This window comes from Nerophis ophidion, linkage group LG09 (genome assembly GCF_033978795.1).
Source record: "Nerophis ophidion isolate RoL-2023_Sa linkage group LG09, RoL_Noph_v1.0, whole genome shotgun sequence".
NCBI classification, from domain to species: domain Eukaryota; kingdom Metazoa; phylum Chordata; class Actinopteri; order Syngnathiformes; family Syngnathidae; genus Nerophis; species Nerophis ophidion.
The window spans coordinates 58,056,943-58,079,702 of record NC_084619.1 but is presented as its reverse complement, the minus strand read 5'-3'; the positions used below and the strand labels follow the sequence as shown (position 1 = coordinate 58,079,702).

Sequence of the window (22,760 nt, the reverse complement as noted above, 5' to 3'; positions counted from 1 at the left end):
TCATAGGTACACTTCAACTGTGAGAGACAGAATGTGAAAAAAAAATCCAGGAATTCAAATTGTAGGAATTCTAAAGAATTTATTTGTACGTTATGGTGGAAAATAAGTATTTGGTCAACCATTCAAAGCTCTCACTAATGGAAGGAGGTTTTGGCTCAAAATCTCACGATACATGGCCCCATTCATTTTTTCCCTAACACGGATCAATCGTCCTGCCCCCTTAGCGGAAAAACAGCCCCAAAGCATGATGTTTCCACCCCCATTCATCACAGTAGGTATGGTGTTCTTGGGATGCAGCTCAGTATTCTTCTCCCTCCAAACACGACAGGTTGAGTTCATACCAAAAAGTTCTATTTTGGTTTCATCTGACCACATTGATATTCTCCCAATCCTCCTCTGTATCATCCATGTATCCATTTTGGTATAAACTCAACTTGTCGTGTTTGGGGGAAGAAGAATACAGAGTTGCATCCCAAGAACACCATACCTACTGTGAAGCATGGGGGTGGAAACATCATGCTTTCGGGCTGTTTTTCTGCTAAGGGGACAGGATGATTGATCCGTGTTAAGGAAAGAATGAATGGGGCCATGTATCGTGAGATTTTGAGCCAAAACCTCCTTCCATCAGTGAGAGCTTAAATGGTTAACCAAATACTTATTTTCCACAATAATTTACAAATAAATTCTTTAAAATTCCTACAATGTGAATTCCTGGATTTTTTTTCACATTCCGTCTCTCACAGTTGAAGTGTACCTATGATGAAAATTACAGACCTCTGTCATCATTTTAAGTGGGAGAACTTGCACAATCGGTGGCTGACTAAATACTTTTTTGCCCCACTGTATGTGTGTGTAATGTATCTGTATATGTATGTGTGTGTATATATATTTGTATTTATGCATGTATATATATGTGTATAAGTATATGTATATCTATATATGTATGTGTGTGTGTATATATATATATACATGTGTGTATATATATATATATATTTATGCGTGTGTATATATATATATTTATATATATTTGTGTATATATATATATATATAGATAGATACATATGTATCTATATATATATTTATGCGTGTATATATATATATTTATATGTATATATATTTGTGTGTATATATATATATATATATATATATTTGTTGCATACACACATACATTACATACAACATAGTCTTCTCTTCAAAGTGTGCATTTTTTGTCCTAAAATAGGGAATTTTGGCAAAGCGAAAACAATTTCTCCATGTCTACATATTTTCCTATGAGGAACTTTGTTTCACTATTCAAACTTTTCTATTTAGTAAACCATGTTCAAGAACCAATTAAGTTTTTACATCCACATTGCACTGTAGTAGGTGGTTTGCATTTTTTTTTGTCAACCTTTTGACCTCATAGTCTAAGCGAGGGTCTAACTTCTAAAGGGGTGAAAAAACCTCAGTTTTGACATCTGAACTTTTTACCCCTGCATGCCCCCCGAACCTAGAATGATATTCCCAGTGAGTGAGTCGTTTCCGTCGCACATACCCTAAACACACACACGTATGCGGAGTGGCAACTTGCCCAGAGGCCAGCTTCCCCCTGCCGCTGATTGACACGTCTTGTAAAAGACACAGACGTGCACATGCATACAGAGTGACTGTACCTGTCACCTCTCCTTAGCCGTATTACCTTCACCTCATTTTGTTCCACCTGTCCATCGCCTCTTTTCTTCTCCCCCGCCCACAGCTGAATGGTCCTCCCTCGGGACTCTGCGCGCTCTTTGAGTGAATGAAAAGGCTCTGGGCCCGCTGCCTGGCGCCACTTTACCCACCCTCCACTCTACTTCACAGTGGGGAAGATAGACTGGAGCACAACCTGTAAACGTACACGCCGCCGCCAGGCCTCGTAGTCGTGACCTGGTTCTTTGTCTCTGTTCTCAAACAGGTCGAGTTTTGAAGTGCCTCAGGTCCTCAGCTAGTGAAGAGAAGAGAACTCGATAAGAACGTAATGAGAACTGGCCTTGCTCGCCACCTTTACAGAATATTGTATTTACTATGTACTGCTGAGCTGAGCTGAGCTACAACTAAAGGCAAAGAAAATACCATATTTTCCGGACTATAGAGGTGAGGGGAGCAGTGAGCAGCAACGGTGGCCGTAGCTGGGAATAATTTTTGGTAATTGTACCCCAAATTCCAACCCTTGATGCTGAGTGCCAAGCAGGAAGGTAATGGTCCCATTTTCATAGTCTTTGGTATGACTCGGCCAAGGTTTGAACTCGCAACCTTCCGATCTCAGGACGGACACTCTAACCACTCGTACAGACATCACACATGGGAGGGTGCAGTTAATTGGAATTGTCTTAGTTATTTTGTAAAACGTACAAACATTGCTTGGAGTGATGAATGAAGAATCTTTTCGAGCAGAAATGCTATAGACGGTTTTACTTCTGGTTTAAGGCTTTAAAACAGAAAGTACATTCTAAAACAGAAAGTACATTATCAGCAGGCGACACCTGCAGTAAGCAAACTCGTCCAAAACACGGCACTATAGCACAAACAATAAAACACAATTTTAGTGTCTTCTTGGGTGTAGTGAAAACTATTGATCACAAAACATTATGATCGCTAGCAAAGAAAAAAACATGAATGAGCTGCAGGGCTCAAAGCGTAAAGAAAAAAGTAGCGACTTCGGCATTTACGGTAGATGTGTGCGTATTGAATGGCTGTCATAAACAAAGCGAAGCATGAACCTTAAAGAGGACCTACTATGCAAAACCATTTGCTTACCTTTTTGTGTACTTGGTATCTGCATAAGTCCCGGAATTTTTAAATCAAACTATGGAGGCATTGCAGAGATAATTAATAAACATTTTTGCTTTCATTCATACTTCCTCTAATCGAGCCGTTTGGAATTAGCTCAGTTATGTGAGGTTTATTATCCAAATATGGTAAAATATACCCAAATTTCAGGCTATCACCAATAAACTTGTTCTTTCTTCCTCTATCCTCTTCCAGTGGGGCAGACTGGCTCGTACATGCACATGCATCCTAAGCTGTTGCCATTTCTAATACAAAGTAGCGTATATTTCTAACTTGTCCATAGACTCTATATGGACGTGATAAAGACTACAACATGGATGTTGGGGAGAAGACGAAGTGGAGGCACGTAAATAACACCGCCCACAAAACGGCACATCCTGAAGAGAGGATCCGAAAGGGCCTGAAGATGGTCTGTAAAACATAATATATGCAACATTTTGACCAAAGATCCACCATTTCATGTTAGGTAGACCACAAAGAAGTGTATTAAATGTACAAAAAATCATAATATTAATGAAATGAACCCAGAATTTAAAGGGGAACTCCACTTTTTTTTTTGTATTTTTCCTGTCGTTTACAATCATTATGAAAGACATGACGACGAATGGGTTTTTAAAAAACGCATTCTAAATATTAAATCAAGTCCATCAAAAGTCAACTTACGATGGAGCCTATGGTAGCCTTTCAATTCTGCCTATAATGCCCCTAAAAAAAACATCTAAACACATCCATTAGGGTTTTATATACGTGATGTAAGTATATATATAAGTTGTAGTTACTGGCACGTTTATAATTACATTTAATATTTACGCAATTTGATCATTTTAAGCATACACAACGCATTAATTTCAAAAACACATTACGACGTTAGCTTTTATTTTTCCTTCATCACCGATTATTATTAACTGCAGACTTCATGAGAGCCAACAGACATATTAAACATCACTTACTGTACAATATCTGCTGTCATTAGGATGCCGACTGCCAGGATGTTCATATATTCTCATTTAAATAAAAAAATCACTCATAATCCTCGCGAAAATAATTCGCGCTTTTTGTGTCGTTCTCGCCAGTTCCAGGTCTTGAAATGGTTGTCAGAGAGCCTAAGTCTCCATTTGCTGGGTTGATTTTGGGTTTTTAGACCGGCCATATCGTATGTGTGAGCGTGTGTCAGTCCCTTGGCAACATGCTTTTGACACAATTCCCAAGTCAAACTGACTTAAGAAGTGTTCCTTTTTTTTTCATTCTAGGCTCATCTCTCGCCGCGCTCAGCACCCCGAAAGGTAATCGGCAAATATGATCGCCTTCACAAATTATTCATTCATTCCGTTAAAACCCATTTAACTTATCTGTTCCATCTCTTGTCTTAATTTCCACCGGTTGGCGGTGCTTGAAAAGCGAGATAACCTCTTGGCATCGTAGCTAAGTCATGTGCTTCTTTACTTTAAACTTAATTTTTGCTGCAATTTAGCAGGCCAGGTGGTGCAATCCCAGTTACGTGTACACAGCACATACACAAATGGAACCTTCAATAATGTGCACTAAGGGTGTCCTGAGAGCCGATATGGATATTGGATCCTGGTCCAATATCAGCAAAAAACAAATATCAGATTATATCAGCTGTCATTTAAAATCTCTGATATAAGCGCTCCGATACAAGCAAACCTGCAGCGTGTTTACTCGTGTGTGTGATAACATGTGCGATACAGGCAGTCCTGCAGCGTGTTTACTAGTGTGTGATAACATGTGCGATACAGGCAGTCCTGCCGCGTGTTTACTAGTGTGTGATAACGTGCGATACAGGCAGTCCTGTAGCCTGTTTACTAGTGTGTGATAACACATGCGATACAGGCAGTCCTGCAGCGTGTTTACTAATGTGTGATAACACGTGCCATACAGGCAGTCCTGCAGCGTGTTTACTAGTGTGTGATAACATGTGCGATACAGGCAGTCATGCAGCGTGTTTAATAGTGTGTGATAACATGGGCGATACGAGCAGTCCTGCAGCGTGTTCACTGGTGTGTGATAACATGTGCGATACAGGCAGGCTTGCAGCGTGTTTACTAGTGTGTGATAATGTGTGATACAGGCAGTCTTGCAGCGTATTTACTAGTGTGTGATTACATGTGCGATACAGGCAGTCCTGCAGCGTGTTCACTAGTGCAAAGCTGGACAGTCAGTTAACATCTAAATGTTAATGTCCATCCATCCATTTTCTACCGCTTATTCCCTTTGGAGTTGCGGGGGGCGCAGGTGCCCGGTCAGCTACAATCGGGCGGAAGGCGGTGTACACCCTGGACAAGTAATTTGCAAAAGGTAAACATGCTAGGCTATCAGAGATAGCAGCTACACAACAGCTAAGCACACGATGGCACTCAAGCACGACATACAAAATAATCATTGAACAATATTGCTGTCTAAAACAGCACATTTGTCAACATAAACAAGTATCAAATAAATATAGGTGTGTACTTCTTACACACACAAGGTCTCCAAGGCAGAGAAGCGTATTAGAAAGTACCAAGTAACAGAAGTGTCCGCATCATTCAACTTACTGTATCATGAGCTTAACGTCATGAATTATTGTGGCACCAAAAACACTTACCACTCCACTTCAACTTAAGGACAGCAAAGGGGCATTACAGGCGGTAATAATACGATGTTATCACAATATTAAGGCTGCGGTATGATATTATTGTAGTATATGTTTCAAAAAAACAAAACATGAAAATGTCATAGTGTGTAAAATGAAGTGGCAGGAATGTTTAGGATAAACCCACTTACTGTAATTAATGTAATAATGCAAACATAATGCTCAAATGTTTTAATCATATTTATTACAACAAACATGTATTTTTAAGTGCATATAATTAGGCGGGAACATCTACTGTGTCTCTGAACTTTTAAAAACTTTGAGAAGCAGTGTCCTCTGCAGTGGACATTTTTTATATCTGTAAGGAAAATTTGGTTTCTCCAAACAATTAACATTTGAACTTTTAATAATGTAAGCACCCCCCAAATTGATGTTCAGCTCCGCTGGCTTCATCTTTTCCGGGTGCTGGTAGCTTTAGCGTGCAGCAGGTGCTTTCCCTTGACAGAGTCTGCTTTGGCTTGGAATGCTCGAGACGAAGGCGGCGCCCAGAGGTTGTGTTATCGCCAGGGTTTGTTTTTCTGTCTGTCTGTCTGTCTGTCTGTGGACGAATTTGGAAAAAAACTATTCCTTTTATCTACTACGAAGTGGAACACACTTCACTTCCTGCTTCTTCTTTCTCTCCCATTTACGGTGCTCCACACCCCCAACGTTGCGTCAAAGCGCCCTCGTCCAAGCAAAAGCGCCAGAAAAAAATGGCACATGCCTACTTTTTGTAGGGCTGGGAGATATATCTAATATACTCGATTTATCAAGGGTTTTTCTCTGTACGATATAGAAGATAACTATGTCGTGATATTCGAGTATACGTTCTCTCGCAGTTGCTTTTAGCTGCGGGCATTACACTACAGGCGTTTCTCACTCTCTCTTGTCTCTCCTTCTCACAGAGACGTAAAACAAGCGCACCTTCTTACATACGTCAAAAATACTGTCACGTGAGCAGACAGGTAGCAGCATGGGTAACATTAGCTGTGGTGCTAGTGGAGAGGTGCGAGTGGTAATACAAGAGAAAGAAGGTGCGAATCTGGTTACAAATGAAGGAAAAATTAATTCCCAAGAAAAACAGCACGGGGTCCATCATCTGGCGGTGGTTTGACTTCAAGCGGGAAGATGCTGAACAAGTATTTGGCAAAAGCGTTCTTACAAAAAGTGCTAATTTGTAGCATTATTTAAAAAGTCCCCCGCTAAAGAATGAAGAGTGCTTGAAACTCTGCATGTCAATATCTTCGTTCGATGCCATACCCACAAAATGCCGAAGCAACCACTTCCAGATCAACACCGTATGAAAAAAATAGTCAACAATAGGTGGAGATGATGTCCACAGTAACCTACCACATAGCGAAAGACATACACTATTTGATTTCCTATTAGGCAGCTCATTTTTATATTACAGTTATTGAAATATCTTGTATAACATCACGCACAAAAGTGCACTTTATTTGTTTTAAACTATTGTAGTTGCGTTCTGTACAAAAAGTGCACTTCAATTTAGTGTTGTTTTGATATGTCATTTTAGTGACATGCACAAAAGTGCACTAATAGCTTGTTTTAAAATGTCTCTGACAATCTAGCATTTTCTGTTTTGAAATTACATGAATGTTTGTGCCACTGCTTAATAACGGTTTAATAAATACAGTTTTGGTTTATTGACTTAATTGTGGGTTCCCTCCCTGCATGAAAGTTTAAAATGAGCATATATTAATGCAGTATGAACAAGAATGTTTTAATGTAGACACATAGAATCATCATAATGCTGTGATTATATGCATCAAGTGTTCATTCAAGGCTAAGGCAAAATATTGAGATATATATCGTGTATCGTGACATGACCTAAAAATATTGAGATATTAATAAAAGTCTAAATCGCCCAGCCTTACTGTTATGCCATTATTTTGACCATTTTGAAACCACAATAATGCGGTATCTAAAATGCATCCCTAGTAATAATGAATACGTTTGTTTTTTTATACATTCCAATGTTAATAAAAGTATGTATGATTTGTGCTGTTATTGTATTGGATTGACAAAGGTATCGGCCAATAATTAAAGTGACTGATACCAACTATTAGGCGCATGCATCGAGAGCGCTTTTTTTTTGTTGTTAGCAAATAATACCAATTTGGCAAGCTTACCTTAGCTATCATAGAATGTTACTTTTAGGTGCTTTTCTTGTCAATGTGTCATTGCAATAGTCAAATATTTTTTGAACCAAGGACAACTCAGAAGTTAGCTAGAAATTATAGAAAGTTCAAGACTGTTAGAATATTGTAGCAAATATACATTTAAACACGCTGTGTACAGTTTTAAACTCCAACTGACTGGCTTCCTGACCTGTCACCCTGACTTTTAACTGGACCCTCCTTGTGAAAACATTATGAAACTTGTTTTTGCTATTGCTAATCACTGCACAGGACTGTACAAGTGTTGACTCTGTGTCGCGGAAATTTCCTCCCACTGTCAAAAACAGTACCTGGGGATAGGTTGATTGGCAACACTAAATGGGCCCTAGTGTGTGAATGTTGTATGTCTATGTCCAGGGTGTACCCCACCTTACGCCCAAATGCAGCTGAGATAGGCTCCAGCACCCCCCGCGACCCCGAAAAGGGACAAGCGGTAGACAATGGATGGATGGATGTTATGATAATTACACACACTGTTGTTTTAATCAGTCTCATAAATTCCGACGGCTCCATTTCGGCGCCTCCCGATGGCCTTGCTGTGCCAAGCCACCTGGACTATTATTCCTTTAAATTCGCTCGTAGCTTCGCGAGCACTCGTCTGGCCATGAACGTGATTCCCTGGAACAAATTAACTTTTTCTTGTCTCGTGGACTGTAAGAACCAATAATTATTGATCAAGGCCCATTCCTCCAGGCGGTAGCGGGCTAAACTGCTGATTGAAACCAATGCTTTACTTTTCACTCGTGACCTTTGTTGAATAAATGTTAAATCTTTCAGAAGGACCTGGCCTCGTTGACTGTTTAAAGAAGGCGGGTCGGGTCTAAGAACGTGGACTTTTTGCACAATATGTGAAGCCAGTAACCGGATCTACAGTAAGTGCTTAATTGGTTTTTTTTTTATGTTATTTGACTGTTAAATTTTGTGAAAAGTCCAAAAAGGCCAATTGTTTCATTTGATACCATCTCAAATATTGAATGGACTTTGCTTCTTTGCCACACAAACATTTCACCTATGTGACCACCCAGAGGGGACGAGACATGGTTGTTTCATTTGAAAGACGAGTCTCATGACCCCCCCACCCACACACCCTTTCTTTTTGATGTTGAAGCAGCTTCTTCACAATGTAAAGACAGTGTACACAAGCCCCACCCCTTTCACTTGCACAGTACGCCCCCCACCGAGCTGTGCGGTTAGACCTCAGTGATATCAGCCAGAAATCCGAATGGCAGCAGTCCAACTGTTGTAGTGTATGTATGAACTGTGTTTGTCCCAGAGATGTTCCCAAACAACAGTGAGCAACTTCTAATATTTCTATCAGTTGTCTCCCTTTGGGAACCCTTCTGTTGACATACACACCAAATAATGGTCTGGAAAATATGGTAGTTTGAAATTGCACTGCATCTTAGTCTTAGCAAAATATTTTCTTCATAAAATGGGTTCCTTTTGGAAAAGATATAAATTGGACTTGGAAAAAAAAACCTAACAGATAAAAATAAGTTATTGTAGATCAGTCTGGCATATTTACTGTGATGATTTTGTTAGTGCGTCTGCCTCACAATACGAAGTTCCTGCAGTCCTGGGTTCAAATCCAGGCTCGGGATCTTTCTGTGTGGAGTTTGCATGTTCTCCCCGTGAATGCGTGGGTTCCCTCCGGGTACTCCGGCTTCCTCCCACTTCCAAAGACATGCACCTGGGGATAGGTTGATTGGCAACACTAAATTGGCCCTAGTGTGTGAATGTGAGTGTGAATGTTGTCTGTCTATCTGTGTTGGCCCTGCGATGAGGTGGCGACTTGTCCAGGGTGTACCCCGCCTTCCGCCCGATTGTAGCTGAGATAGGCGCCAGCGCCCCCCGCGACCCCAAAAGGGAATAAGCGGTAGAAAATGGATGGATGGATGGATTTTGCTTATATATTGATTAATTTGTATTGTCCTAAAAAAAGTAAGTTATTTAATTTTGAGTGTCCTTGGGGAGACTAAACTTCTCTGTAAAAAAAAATGTAAAATATCATCGCATCCTAATAAAGTAAACTCCCAACATTTGCGATCGATAAAGTACAAACTTGAAACCTCTGTCATGAATAAATTACTTGTGTAAATAAAAATAAAGCTTTGAGAGGTCTCTTTAGTTTTAATGGGTGGATAAAAGCTGGCGTTTTTCCACCGTCTGGGCACGACACGACGAGTAAAGCGGACGCTTTCGTGCTTCCAAGTCGTCATACTTATCTTGTGTAAATGATTCCACCATGGTAAACTGCTTTTTAGCCGGAGTCTTTGTTATGTTTTTGTTAGTCACATAAATAGTTGCATTTCCCCCACTCAACTGGATGCTTTTCTTATTAATACCGTATTTTTCGGATTATAAATCGCTCCAGAGGATACGTTGCACCGGCCGAAAATGCATGATAAAGAAGGAAATAAACATGTATACGTCGCACTGGAGTTTAACTCGCATTTTTGAGGGGAAATGTATTTAAAAAAAAATCCAACACCAAAAATAGACATTTCAAAGGCAATTTAAAATAAATAAAGAATAGTGAACAACAGGCTGAATAAGTGTACGTCATATGACGCATATGCAATTCTTTAGTAAGAAAATTGAAGTCATTAGAAAGGAGATTTAAGACAATGCGTCCCAGCTACAACAGGGTTCTATTAACACTGATACGATGGTATATACGGCGGATACTGCCCTCCAAAATAGTTTCTCTCGTTTTGAGGAAATAACATTGGAGGAATTGTTACAACGTGTAAATGGAATAAAACAGACAACATGTTTACTTGACCCTCTTCCTGGGAAACTGATCAAGGAGCTCTTTGTATTATTAGGTCCATCAGTGCTAAATATTATAAACTTATCACGCTCCTCGGGCACTGTTCCCCTAGCATTCAAAAAAGCGGTTATTCATCCTCTTCTTAAAAGACCTAACCTCGATCCTGACCTCATGGTAAACTACCGACCGGTGTCTCACCTTCCCTTTATTTCAAAAATCCTTGAAAAAATTGTTGCGGAGCAGTTAAATGAACACTTAGCGTCTAACAATCTATGTGAAACCTTTCAATCCGGTTTCAGGGCAAATCACTCCACGGAGACAGCCCTCGCAAAAATGACTAATGATCTATTGCTAACGATGGATTCTGATGTGTCATCTATGTTGCTGCTCCTCGATCTTAGCGCTGCTTTCGATACCGTCGATCATAATATTTTATTAGAACGTATCAAAACACGAATTGGTATGTCAGACTTAACCCTGTCTTGGTTTAACTCTTATCTTACTGATAGGATGCAGTGTGTCTCCCATAACAATGTGACCTCGGACTACGTTAAGGTAACGTGTGGAGTTCCCCAGGGTTCGGTCCTTGGCCCTGCACTCTTCAGCATCTACATGCTGCCGCTAGGTGACATCATACGCAAATACGGTATTAGCTTTCACTGTTATGCTGATGACACCCAACTCTACATGCCCCTAAAGCTGACCAACACGCCGGATTGTAGTCAGCTGGAGGCGTGTCTTAATGAAATTAAACAATGGATGTCCGCAAACTTTTTGCAACTCAACGCCAAAAAAACGGAAATGCTGATTATGGGTCCTGCTAGACACCGAACTCTATTTAATAATACAACTCTAACATTTGACAACCAAACAATTAAACAAGGCGACACGGTAAAGAATCTGGGTATTATCTTTGACCCAACTCTCTCCTTTGAGGCACACATTAAAAGCGTTACTAAAACGGCCTTCTTTCATCTCCGTAATATCGCTAAAATTCGCTCCATTCTGTCCACTAAAGACGCTGAGATCATTATCCATGCGTTTGTTACGTCTCGCCTCGACTACTGTAACGTATTATTTTCGGGTCTCCCCATGTCTAGCATTAAAAGATTACAGTTGGTACAAAATGCGGCTGCTAGACTTTTGACAAGAACAAGAAAGTTTGATCACATTACGCCTGTACTGGCTCACCTGCACTGGCTTCCTGTGCACTTAAGATGTGACTTTAAGGTTTTACTACTTACGTATAAAATACTACACGGTCTAGCTCCATCCTATCTTGCCGATTGTATTGTACCATATGTCCCGGCAAGAAATCTGCGTTCAAAGGACTCCGGCTTATTAGTGATTCCCAAAGCCCCAAAAAAGTCTGTGGGCTATAGAGCGTTTTCCGTTCGAGCTCCAGTACTCTGGAATGCCCTCCCGGTAACAGTTCGAGATGCCACCTCAGTAGAAGCATTTAAGTCTCACCTTAAAACTCATTTGTATACTCTAGCCTTTAAATAGACTCATTTGTATACTCTAGCCTTTAAATAGACTCCCTTTTTAGACCAGTTGATCTGCCGTTTCTTTTCTTTTTCTTCTATGTCCCACTCTCCCTTGTGGAGGGGGTCCGGTCCGATCCGGTGGCCATGTACTGCTTGCCTGTGTATCGGCTGGGGACATCTCTGCGCTGCTGATCCGCCTCCGCTTGGGATGGTTTCCTGCTGGCTCCGCTGTGAACGGGACTCTCGCTGCTGTGTTGAATCCGCTTTGGACTGGACTCTCGCGACTGTGTTGGATCCATTGTGGATTGAACTTTCACAGTATCATGTTAGACCCGCTCGACATCCATTGCTTTCCTCCTCTCCAAGGTTCTCATAGTCATCATTGTCACCGACGTCCCACTGGGTCATTATTGTCACCGATGTCCCACTGGGTGTGAGTTTTCCTTGCCCTTATGTGGGCCTACCGAGGATGTCGTGGTGGTTTGTGCAGCCCTTTGAGACACTAGTGATTTAGGGCTATATAAGTAAACATTGATTGATTGATTGAACTGAGCAGGTGCCTGGTATTTTAACGTAACATATTATGATAAGAGTCATTCAAATAACTATGACCTATAGAACATGCTATACGTTTACCAAACAATCTGTCACTCCTAATCGATAAATCCGATGAAATCTTCTTCTTCGATGTCGCTTCTAAACAACTCTGCCAACTCCAAAAGTATGCGCCGCTTCCTCTTGTCGTTTTCTGCTGCATATTTCACTACGTCCAGCTTGTAATCTGCAATACATGATTTCTTTTTCGGTGCCATTTTTGTTACCGCCAACGATGAAATGATCAATTTTAATAGCTACGGCAGTAGCATATAGCAGTTAGCATTCCATAACCCACAATGCACTTCTGCCTTGTTCCTCCCCCTCCGAATTCTTATTGGTTGACGTGTATGTGACGATGGCTGACGTGTGTGTGACGATTGCTGACATTTTCTTAGTCTCTTTCGCGAATGAGATAAATAATATTATTTGATATTTTACGGTAATGTGTTAATAATTTTACACATAAGTCGCTCCAGTGTATATGTCGCACCTCCGGCCAAACTATGAAAAAAACTATGACTTATAGTCGGAAAAATACGGTATTCAGATCGATAGTGAAATATTGATACCGCCGATACAAGATATGTACGCTGTAATATCTATTCTCAAATCAAAATATCAATACTTTTGATACTTTTGTTATTTGAGATAATGTGTTAACGGTAACACGTTTAAAACAGCAACTAAACTCATGAATGCCTGTTGTGACAACACAGAAAATGAAGTCGTCGCTCTCTCTAAAACGTTCCTAAGACTCTCAAAGTTAATAAACAGTTGCTGCTACACTTCCTTAAAAAAATATATCCTTGTTAACAAAAGATTAAAAACACACAAAGACGGACACAACTGCTCAATATACCCGGACTATGGACTTAAAAAGTTACATACCGTGAGTTCTTCCCTTCATCCATGGCTCCAACATGATTCCTCTTCTGGTGCTCCCGAACTGATGTTGTACTTCCGAGCCTTGCGAGGTCCATGCTACACATTTTGCAGGAAACTGTCTTCTTAGACGTCTTTAAAGTTAATTGTTCCGACACTTTTGACGCCTTAGGTCGTACACTTCTCTCCATTGTAGCATTAAAGTCTATTTTATCGGAATGTTTCCAGGCAAAGGAGACTGCGTCGTCACGTGAACTGCACATGACACATCATTGGCTGGCTTACTGCCACCTCATGAGACGTAGTCGCAGCGCATGCGCATAGCATATATCCAGCGAATCGATGCCTAAACTATTTTTATAATCGATTTTAATCGATTAGTTGTTGCAGCCCTAGCTGGAATAATTTCGTTATGGTGTTGTCTTTTTTCTAAACAAACTTTGCAGCGTGCAGTCACTTGTCCCATGCCTGTTGCCGCAAATCAGAACCATTACCAGCACTATTATTGTGTTTGGAACAAATGTCTTGCTCATAGATGTGTTAGCATTAGTCATGTTGTGCTAGGCGTGTGCATCTCCGCTAAGAAAATAAGGGGGAGGCTGCAAACTACAACAATTTGGCCTTAGCAAGAGAATAACATAGCTTTTTATTTTTACAAAAATTGTCTGCAACAAAAAAACTAGAATTTATTGATAAAATCGATTTATCGCCCAGGCCTAATTTAAAGTATTAGGAGTGGCCAGTATCAAGCAGCTTTATCTACCTCTGCATGCCTGCGCAATGTGGGTGTTGCAGCTTTACAAAGACATTCCTTATAGTTAGTAGGGCCGGGCGATATATCGATACTCTCGATATATCGCAGGTTTGTCTCCGTGCGATATACAAAATGACTATTGTGATTTTCGAGTATACATTCTCACGCAGTTGGTTTTAGCTGCTGTCATTACACTACAGGCTCTTCCCACTTTTTCTTGTCTCTCCTTCTCACAGACAGCAAGCGCACCTTCTTAAATACGTCACATACATAAACACCCTAGCGGAGCAGAGATGTAGCAGCATGGGTAACGTTAGCTGTGATGCTAGCGGAGCCGTGCGAGTGGTAATACGAGAGAAAGAAGGTGCGAATCTGGTTACAAATGAAGGAAGAATTAACTCCCAAGAAAAACAGCAGGGGGTCCATCGTCTGGCAGTGGTTTGGCTTCAAGTGGGAGGGAATATGTCGAATAGACAACTTTAATTTGTCAAGTGTGGGGCAAAAGCATTGCTACAAAAAGTAGCATTACTTCTAATATGTAGCATCATTTGAAAAGTTACCCGCTAGAGAATGAAGAGTGTTAACCCCGCATGTCAACATATCCATTCGGTGCCACACGTACACACCATCAATATGCCGAGGCAAACATTTCCAGATCAACACCGTATGAAAAAAATTGTCAACATGAAAAGGAGATAATGTCCGCAGTAACCTACCACATAGTGAAGGACGAACACTATTTGATTTCCTATTATGCAGCTCATTTTTATTTGACAGTTAATGAAATAAAGTGCACTTTATTTGTTTTAAACTATTGTGGTGGCGTTCTGTACAAAAAGTGCACTTTAATTTAGTGTTGTTTTGAAATGTCATTTTAGTGACATGCACAAAAGCGCACTAATAGCTTGTTTTAAAATGTCTCTGACAATCTTGCGCTTTCTGTTTTGGAAATGACATGAATGTTTGTGCCACTGCTTAATAACTGTTTAATAAGTACAGTTTTGGTCAATTGACTTAATTGTGATTTCCTTCTCTGCATGAAAGTTTAAAATTATTAATGCAGTATGAACAAGAATGTTTTATTGTAGACACATAAAATCTTTGTACTGCTGTGATTATATGTATCAAGTATTAATTCAAGGATAATGCAAAATATAAAGATATATATCGGGTATCGTGATATGGCCTGAAAATATTGAAATATTGAAAAAGGCCATTTCGCCCAGCTCTTATTGTTGACACACAACAATAAACAACTGCAACACCTTTGGTATAGTTCTTATCCAAAACAAACACACCCTTCTGTCTTTTTTTAACCGCCTTGCAAGAACTTGGTCCCGCAAACTTTTACACTTACCTTGCGTGCAACTTAAAAAAAGCTATCTCAAAGGAGTGCCCCCAAAAGCAGCTCTTTAGCTATGTCAGTAAACTCGTTCTGCCGTGGCAGGCGTGCCTTGCTAGCTGCAGCGTTTCCATGGCACCTGTAACGTTATCTCGTCCTATTTTTGTTAGGATTTTGTAGTTTTAGGGGTTGAGTGGCAACAGGAGATATTCCTCCATCCCTGCACCGGGAGGAATATAAGCGACAGATAAGAGTAACTCTAGCGGAGAGAAAATAAGAAAGAGAGGACAGGGAGCCGGAGTGCTGACACAGCAATATGACTGCTTTACCTTTGACTCTTGTGCACCAGAATCTCATGGTCAATATGAACGCCCTCCAGAGTCATTTACTTTCTTATCCTGGAATATTCTGGCATCTGCCACTCCATCACATCTTCAAAAAGCCTTGATGCCTTTTGAGAAAGTAATGCTGCCGTAACTTTAGGTGTAAAACCCGAGTTCATCCTCCCACCCCTGCGCTAACCTAAGCCCTTTGATGGAGTTTACATAAGAAGAAGGGTGACATGCCCCTGTTGTAGTTGTGTTTTCACGCACAGATGTGTGGAATGTTGCCTGCTTTGTGTGAAATGTCATCTCCCCAAGTGCGTGTCCGTCAGTGCACGCTCATGATGCGTGAACGTGAGCGTCGCCGCCGCCCGTGACCGGGTCCCAGTATTGACTTCACGTTTTGGTCCCAGTATTGACTTCACGTTTTGAGTTGTCTTGTCATGCCTTCACCTCGTTTTCAGTGTGTGCTCACATACCTGCAGGTACCAGTTCACTACAATGGTACTCTCATACCTTCAGGTACCAGTTCACTACAATAATCGAAGTAGAGCCTAGATATTGGCAACAAAGAGGAAAAAAAACATACGGTTTGTTAAAGGCGCAAAGTCTAAAAGCCAGCATCTGTGATGGTATGGGGGTGTATTAGTGCCCAAGGTATGGGTAACTTACACATCTGTGAAGGCACCATTAATGCTGAGTGAGGTGTACATACCGGTTTTGGAGCAACGTATGTTACCATCCAAGCAACGTCTTTTTTCATGGACGCCGCTGCTTATTTCAGCAAGACAATGCCAAGCCACATTCTGCACGTGTTACAACAGCGTGGCTTCATAGAAAAAGAGTGCGGGTACTAGACTGGCCTACCTGTAGTCTAGACCTGTGTCCCATTGAAAATGTGTGGCGCTTTGTGAAGCGTCAAATATGACAACGGAGACCCCGCACTGTTGAACAACTTAAGCTGTGCATCAAACAAGAATGGGGAGGGATTCCACCGGAAAAGCTTCAAAAATTGGTCTCCTCAGTTTCCAAACGTTTACTGAGTGTTGTTAAAAGGAAAGGCCATGTAAAACAGTGGTAAAATGCCCCTGTGCCAACTTGTTTGCAATATTTTGCTGCCATTAAATTTTAAGTTAATGATTATTTGCAAAAAAAATATATGTTTCTCTGTGGGGTGGGGGGGTCGCACTAATATACAACGAAAACTTTAACCTTAGTCCTAACATAAATAATAAATATAAATCGTTTGAGGTGCTTACTATGAGGTCTGTCACACCGCTGCCTCTACACCTGGCTGTTATCTACCGCCCCCCAGGGCCCTATTCGGACTTTATCAATGAATTCTCAGAGTTTGTTGCTGATCTAGTGACACACGCCGATAATATAATCATAATGGGGGACTTTAATATCCATATGAATACCCCATCGGACCCACCGTGCGTAGCGCTCCAGACTATAAGTGATAGCTGTGGTCTCACACAAATAATAAATGAACCCACGCATCCCAACGGTAATACGATAGACCTAGTGCTTGTCAGGGGTATCACCGTTTCCAAAGTTACGATACTCCCGTATACTAAAGTATTGTCCGATCATTACCTTATAAAATTCGAGGTTCAGACGCATGTTCGGCAAACTAATAATAATAATAACTGCTATAGCAGCCGCAACATTAATGCTGCCACAACGACAACTCTTGCTGACCTACTGCCCTCGGTAATGGCACCATTCCCAAAGTATGTGGGCTCTATTGATAACCTCACTAACAACTTTAACGACGCCCTGCGCGAAACCATTGATAACGTAGCACCGCTAAAGTTAAAAAAGGCTCCAAAAAAGCATACCCCGTGGTTTACAGAAGAAACTAGAGCTCAGAAATTATTATGTAGAAAGCTGTAATGCAAATGGCGCACGACTAAACTTGAGGTGCACCATCAAGCATGGAGTGATGGTTTAATAACTTATAAACGCATGCTTACCTTAGCTAAAGCTAAATATTACTCAAATCTCATCCACCGTAATAAAAACGATCCTAAATTTTTGTTTAGTACGGTAGCATCGCTAACCCAACAAGGGACTCCTTCCAGTAGCTCCACCCACTCAGCTGATGACTTTATGCAATTCTTTAGTAAGAAAATTGAAGTCATTAGAAAGGAGATTAAAGACAATGCGTCCCAGCTACAACTGGGTTCTATTAACACTGACACGATTGTATATATGGCGGATACTGCCCTCCAAAATAGTTTCTCTTGTTTTGAGGAAATAACACTAGAGGAATTGTTACGTGTAAATGGAATAAAACAAACAACATGTTTACTTGACCCACTTCCTGGGAAACTGATCAAGGAGCTCTTTGTATTATTAGGTCCATCAGTGCTAAATATTATAAACTTATCACTTTCCTCGGGCACTGTTCCCCTAGCATTCAAAAAAGCGGTTATTTATCCTCTTCTTAAAAGACCTAACCTCGATCCTGACCTCATGGTAAACTACCGACCGGTGTCTCACCTTCCCTTTATTTCAAAAATCCTCGAAAAAATTGTTGCGGAACAGTTAAATGAACACTTAGCGTCTAACAATCTATGTGAAACCTTTCAATCCGGTTTCAGGGCAAATCACTCCACGGAGACAGCCCTCGCAAAAATGACTAATGATCTATTGCTAACGATGGATTCTGATGTGTCATCTATGTTGCTGCTCCTCGATCTTAGCGCTGCTTTCGATACCGTCGATCATAATATTTTATTAGAACGTATCAAAACACGAATTGGTATGTCAGACTTAGCCCTGTCTTGGTTTAACTCTTATCTTACTGATAGGATGCAGTGCGTCTCCCATAACAATGTGACCTCGGACTACGTTAAGGTAACGTGTGGAGTTCCCCAGGGTTCGGTCCTTGGCCCTGCACTCTTCAGCATCTACATGCTGCCGCTAGGTGACATCATACGCAAATACGGTATTAGCTTTCACTGTTATGCTGATGAGACCCAACTCTACATGCCCCTAAAGCTGACCAACATGCCGGATTGTAGTCAGCTGGAGGCGTGTCTTAATGAAATTAAACAATGGATGTCCGCTAACTTTTTGCAACTCAACGCCAAAAAAACGGAAATGCTGATTATGGGTCCTGCTAGACACCAACCTCTATTTAATGATACAACTCTAACATTTGACAACCAAACAATTAAACAAGGCGACACGGTAAAGAATCTGGGTATTATCTTTGACCCAACTCTCTCCTTTGAGTCACACATTAAAAGCGTTACTGAAACGGCCTTCTTTCATCTCCGTAATATCGCTAAAATTCGCTCCATTCTGTCCACTAAAGACGCTGAGATCATTATCCATGCGTTTGTTACGTCTCGTCTCGATTATTGTAACGTATTATTTTCGGGTCTCCCCATGTCTAGCATTAAAAGATTACAGTTGGTACAAAATGCGGCTGCTAGACTTTTGACAAGAACAAAAAAGTTTGATCACATTACGCCTGTACTGACTCACCTGCACTGGCTTCCTGTGCACTTAAGATGTGACTTTAAGGTTTTACTACTTACGTATAAAATACTACACGGTCTAGCTCCATCCTATCTTGCCGATTGTATTGTACCATATGTCCCGGCAAGAAATCTGCGTTCAAAGGACTCCGGCTTATTAGTGATTCCCAAAGCCCCAAAAAAGTCTGTGGGCTATAGAGCGTTTTCATTTCGGGCTCCAGTACTCTGGAATGCCCTCCCGGTAAAAGTTCGAGATGCCACCTCAGTAGAAGCATTTAAGTCTCACCTTAAAACTCATTTGTATACTCTAGCCTTTAAATAGACTCCCTTTTTAGACCAGTTGATCTGCCGTTTCTTTTCTTTTTCTCCTATGTCCCACTCTCCCTTGTGGAGGGGGTCCGGTCCGATCCGGTGGCCATGTACTGCTCGCCTGTGTATCGGCTGGGGACATCTCTGCGCCGCTGATCCGCCTCCGCTTGGGATGTTTTCCTGCTGGCTCCGCTGTGAACGGGACTCTCGCTGCTGTGTTGGATCCGCTTTGGACTGGAGTCTTGCGACTGTGTTGGATCCATTATGGATTGAACTTTCACAGTATCATGTTAGACCCGCTCGACATCCATTGCTTTCCTCCTCTCCAAGGTTCTCATAGTCATCATTGTCACCGACGTCCCACTGGGTGTGAATTTTTCCTTGCCCTTATGTGGGCCTACCGAGGATGTCGTAGTGGTTTGTGCAGCCCTTTGAGACACTAGTGATTTAGGGCTATATAAGTAAACATTGATTGATTGATTGATGTTCAAACATTAAATATCTTGTCTTTGCAGTCTATTCAATTGAATATAAGTTGAAAAGGATTTGCAAATCATTGTATTCTGTTTTAATTTACAATTTACGTTACGTGCCAACTTCACTAGTTTTGGGATTTGTATGAGCCGGTCTGACCCACAACAAGAGGATAGAGGAAAAATAAGGCGCTAAGTGACTACAGCGTCAGACTACAATGGTGAACTTGTGCAAAGATCTTTGGGTAATACGTTACCTTACATTAAGCTATCTGCTGACATCACAGTTGGGAAAAACATCAGAAATTGGGCAAATTCCAAACGGCTCATTTGGAGGAAGTTTGAAGAAACGCAAGATTGTTTTATTAATATCTCCGCCATGCCTCCACATTTTCGAGATTTATGCAGATCCCACATACACAAGAACAGTTACCAATAGGTAAGATAAGTTGGTTTTGCGTAATACAGGAAACCCACCTGAAAAACACAATCAATCCCTGGCCTACAATACGACATACTAAAGAAATGTTTACACCAGAAACGGCACTAAAGAGAATAGAATGGTGTCCACTGAACGGGGTAGAACGTAAAACAGGCCAAACATGGCAAGGATGGGCCTAAAAACTGTGTTGAACCCCAACAAGACCTTCACCACATCAAGGAACAATGCCCTTTAAACCAGGTCCATGTCATTAACAGTCTACCTTGTCTGTATGCACATGTGTTATGTAAGCAAGTTTTAATGTCGTAAATTTGATATTTTATGTGTTGTTTACTGTTTTTAATGTAACCTTTCTGCTGCCCCTCTTGGCCAGCTCTCCCTTGGAAAAGAGATCCTTGATCTCAATGGGATTTTACCTGGTTAAATAAAGGCTACAAAAAAAATTGACAACGACCTAAAAAAGGCACACCATTGGCTAAGACTTGGTTCTCTGTTTGGTCCGATAAGTTATGATGATGAGCAGTGTACAATCTAAGACGCATCACTCCATATTGCTGTCTCGTCATTGCATACCAAGTCGTCATAAAACAAGTCGATGACGTCCCCTTAATATGCCCACATGCTTGACCTTTTCCACCTCTTCTTGTCAATATCTTGTGTTACCACATCCAGATACACATCTGCAGTTGTCCTGGGACGCTCCTGCTTTCACATCTTGGCCTCGGCAGAATCGGGTTACGCCCGTCCGTCAGATGGCGTTCTGCCTGGCTGAGCTGCACTTGTGGTCCACCAAGAGCTCACTCCACGTCAAAGGTACTTATCGGCAAGTTCAATCTGCCACTCACAGATTCTCCACCTTCGTCTTGTCCCTCGCACTCGACGCCTCACTCTGTCTTTCGCTGTCATCGCCCACTTTGTTTTTTTTTCGCGCCGTCGGCCCATATCGCTCGCGTGGATTTCAACAATCGAACGTTCAGTCAACACCCCGTCCTCGGCTTGTTGGCACTTTCTTTGTCACTTAAAATTCCCGTGCAATCAGTGCTCCTTGTGTTGTTTTACAGTGATTAGTTGTAGTGAACGTCCTAATTGCTCAGCGTGGTTCATTCAGCTTGAGTGAGTTCAAACATTGTGAAGACCCCCCTCAAACAGACTCTTTTTTGAAAAATATTAATTGCACTTCTTTAAAATTCCCTGTTTTTAATATATGTATCACCATATACTCTACAGTGGACCCTAGCATTAATTTTACCCATTAGAAATAATCCAAAGTGGACACATGCCATTAAAATGAGGAGCTTCCCATTTCTTACTGGGAGTAACGTTTTCTTTCCCCAGGTTTTGCCCTCTATAAAAAAAATCCTCACCAGTACTGCCACTACTTCAGCGATTTGGATTGGACCACACCCGGGGGTAGGCTTGTGACAGTCGCATTTTACGTGATTCAATCAAATCAACAAGGCGAGAAAAATCGATGAACATGAAGACCAAAATCACAACCTTGTTGAAATATGGCCTTGTTTAAACGTCACACCAAATCTGATTTTATTTTACCCTCAAGTGACACGGATCCGAGTTTATTTTGCCAATTTAAACGCTTGAACGATCTTTTTGCATCAAATTCATTCCACAGCAGGAGGTTGTCCAAATCCGTTTGGAATCTGACCTTTTCAAATGTGACTTCAGTCTAAACCGAAATGCCACCTGAACACGCATGCAACTTTTTTGTCATCTTTGGACCAACAAAAGTAAATACTTTGTCACAACATCCGGTTTGGGTATATCACCAGTCAATTTTGCGTCAATAATACTATATGTGACAAATGAAAATATATTTTGAGTTCGACAAAATAGCGGTTGTTAATGGACCGGAATTGACGCTGTGGCCTATTTGCTTAAATGTTACGTACATTGCGTAAGTTGCGTGTGTAAGTGAGTTAAAAAAAAAGCTAATGTAGATCCTTGCATATGTCAGTGTTACCTCTGTTTAATAGCCATGAAAAGATTAGAACCCTCTCAAATATATTCCATACATATTAATTTCCATGTAAATAATACTCATTTTTAAAGTGTGGCGATTTATATTTTATTTTGTAGTAGCAATAGCTACTTTCTTGTTCATTTACAGAATCCGGTCAACTTCTTTTGTTTTCACTCTATCAAACTGCGCATGCAAGTGATGTCGGGGCCACATTGGATCCTGTGCGCATTTATACTGGAATCTGATAAATATCACATTTTACATGGAG

The 22,760-nt window shown here is 41.0% G+C and overlaps 1 protein-coding gene across 7 annotated transcripts in view; it reads left to right on the top strand.

Annotated features, from left to right (window-relative positions):
• The window catches only part of wdpcp (WD repeat containing planar cell polarity effector), a 174,207-nt gene that overhangs the window by 25,144 nt on the left and 126,303 nt on the right, over nucleotides 1-22,760 (top strand). For 3 of the 7 annotated variants that reach the window (XM_061911332.1, XM_061911333.1, XM_061911331.1), the window contains exon 3: nucleotides 21,187-21,327. In XM_061911332.1, coding sequence (XP_061767316.1) covers nucleotides 21,187-21,327 — 141 coding nt within the window. Of the gene's footprint in view, nucleotides 1-4,058; nucleotides 4,092-8,415; nucleotides 8,511-21,186; nucleotides 21,328-22,760 lie in introns of all 7 variants that reach the window. The other 4 variants (XM_061911337.1, XM_061911336.1, XM_061911334.1 and 1 more) reach the window with 2 other exon arrangements.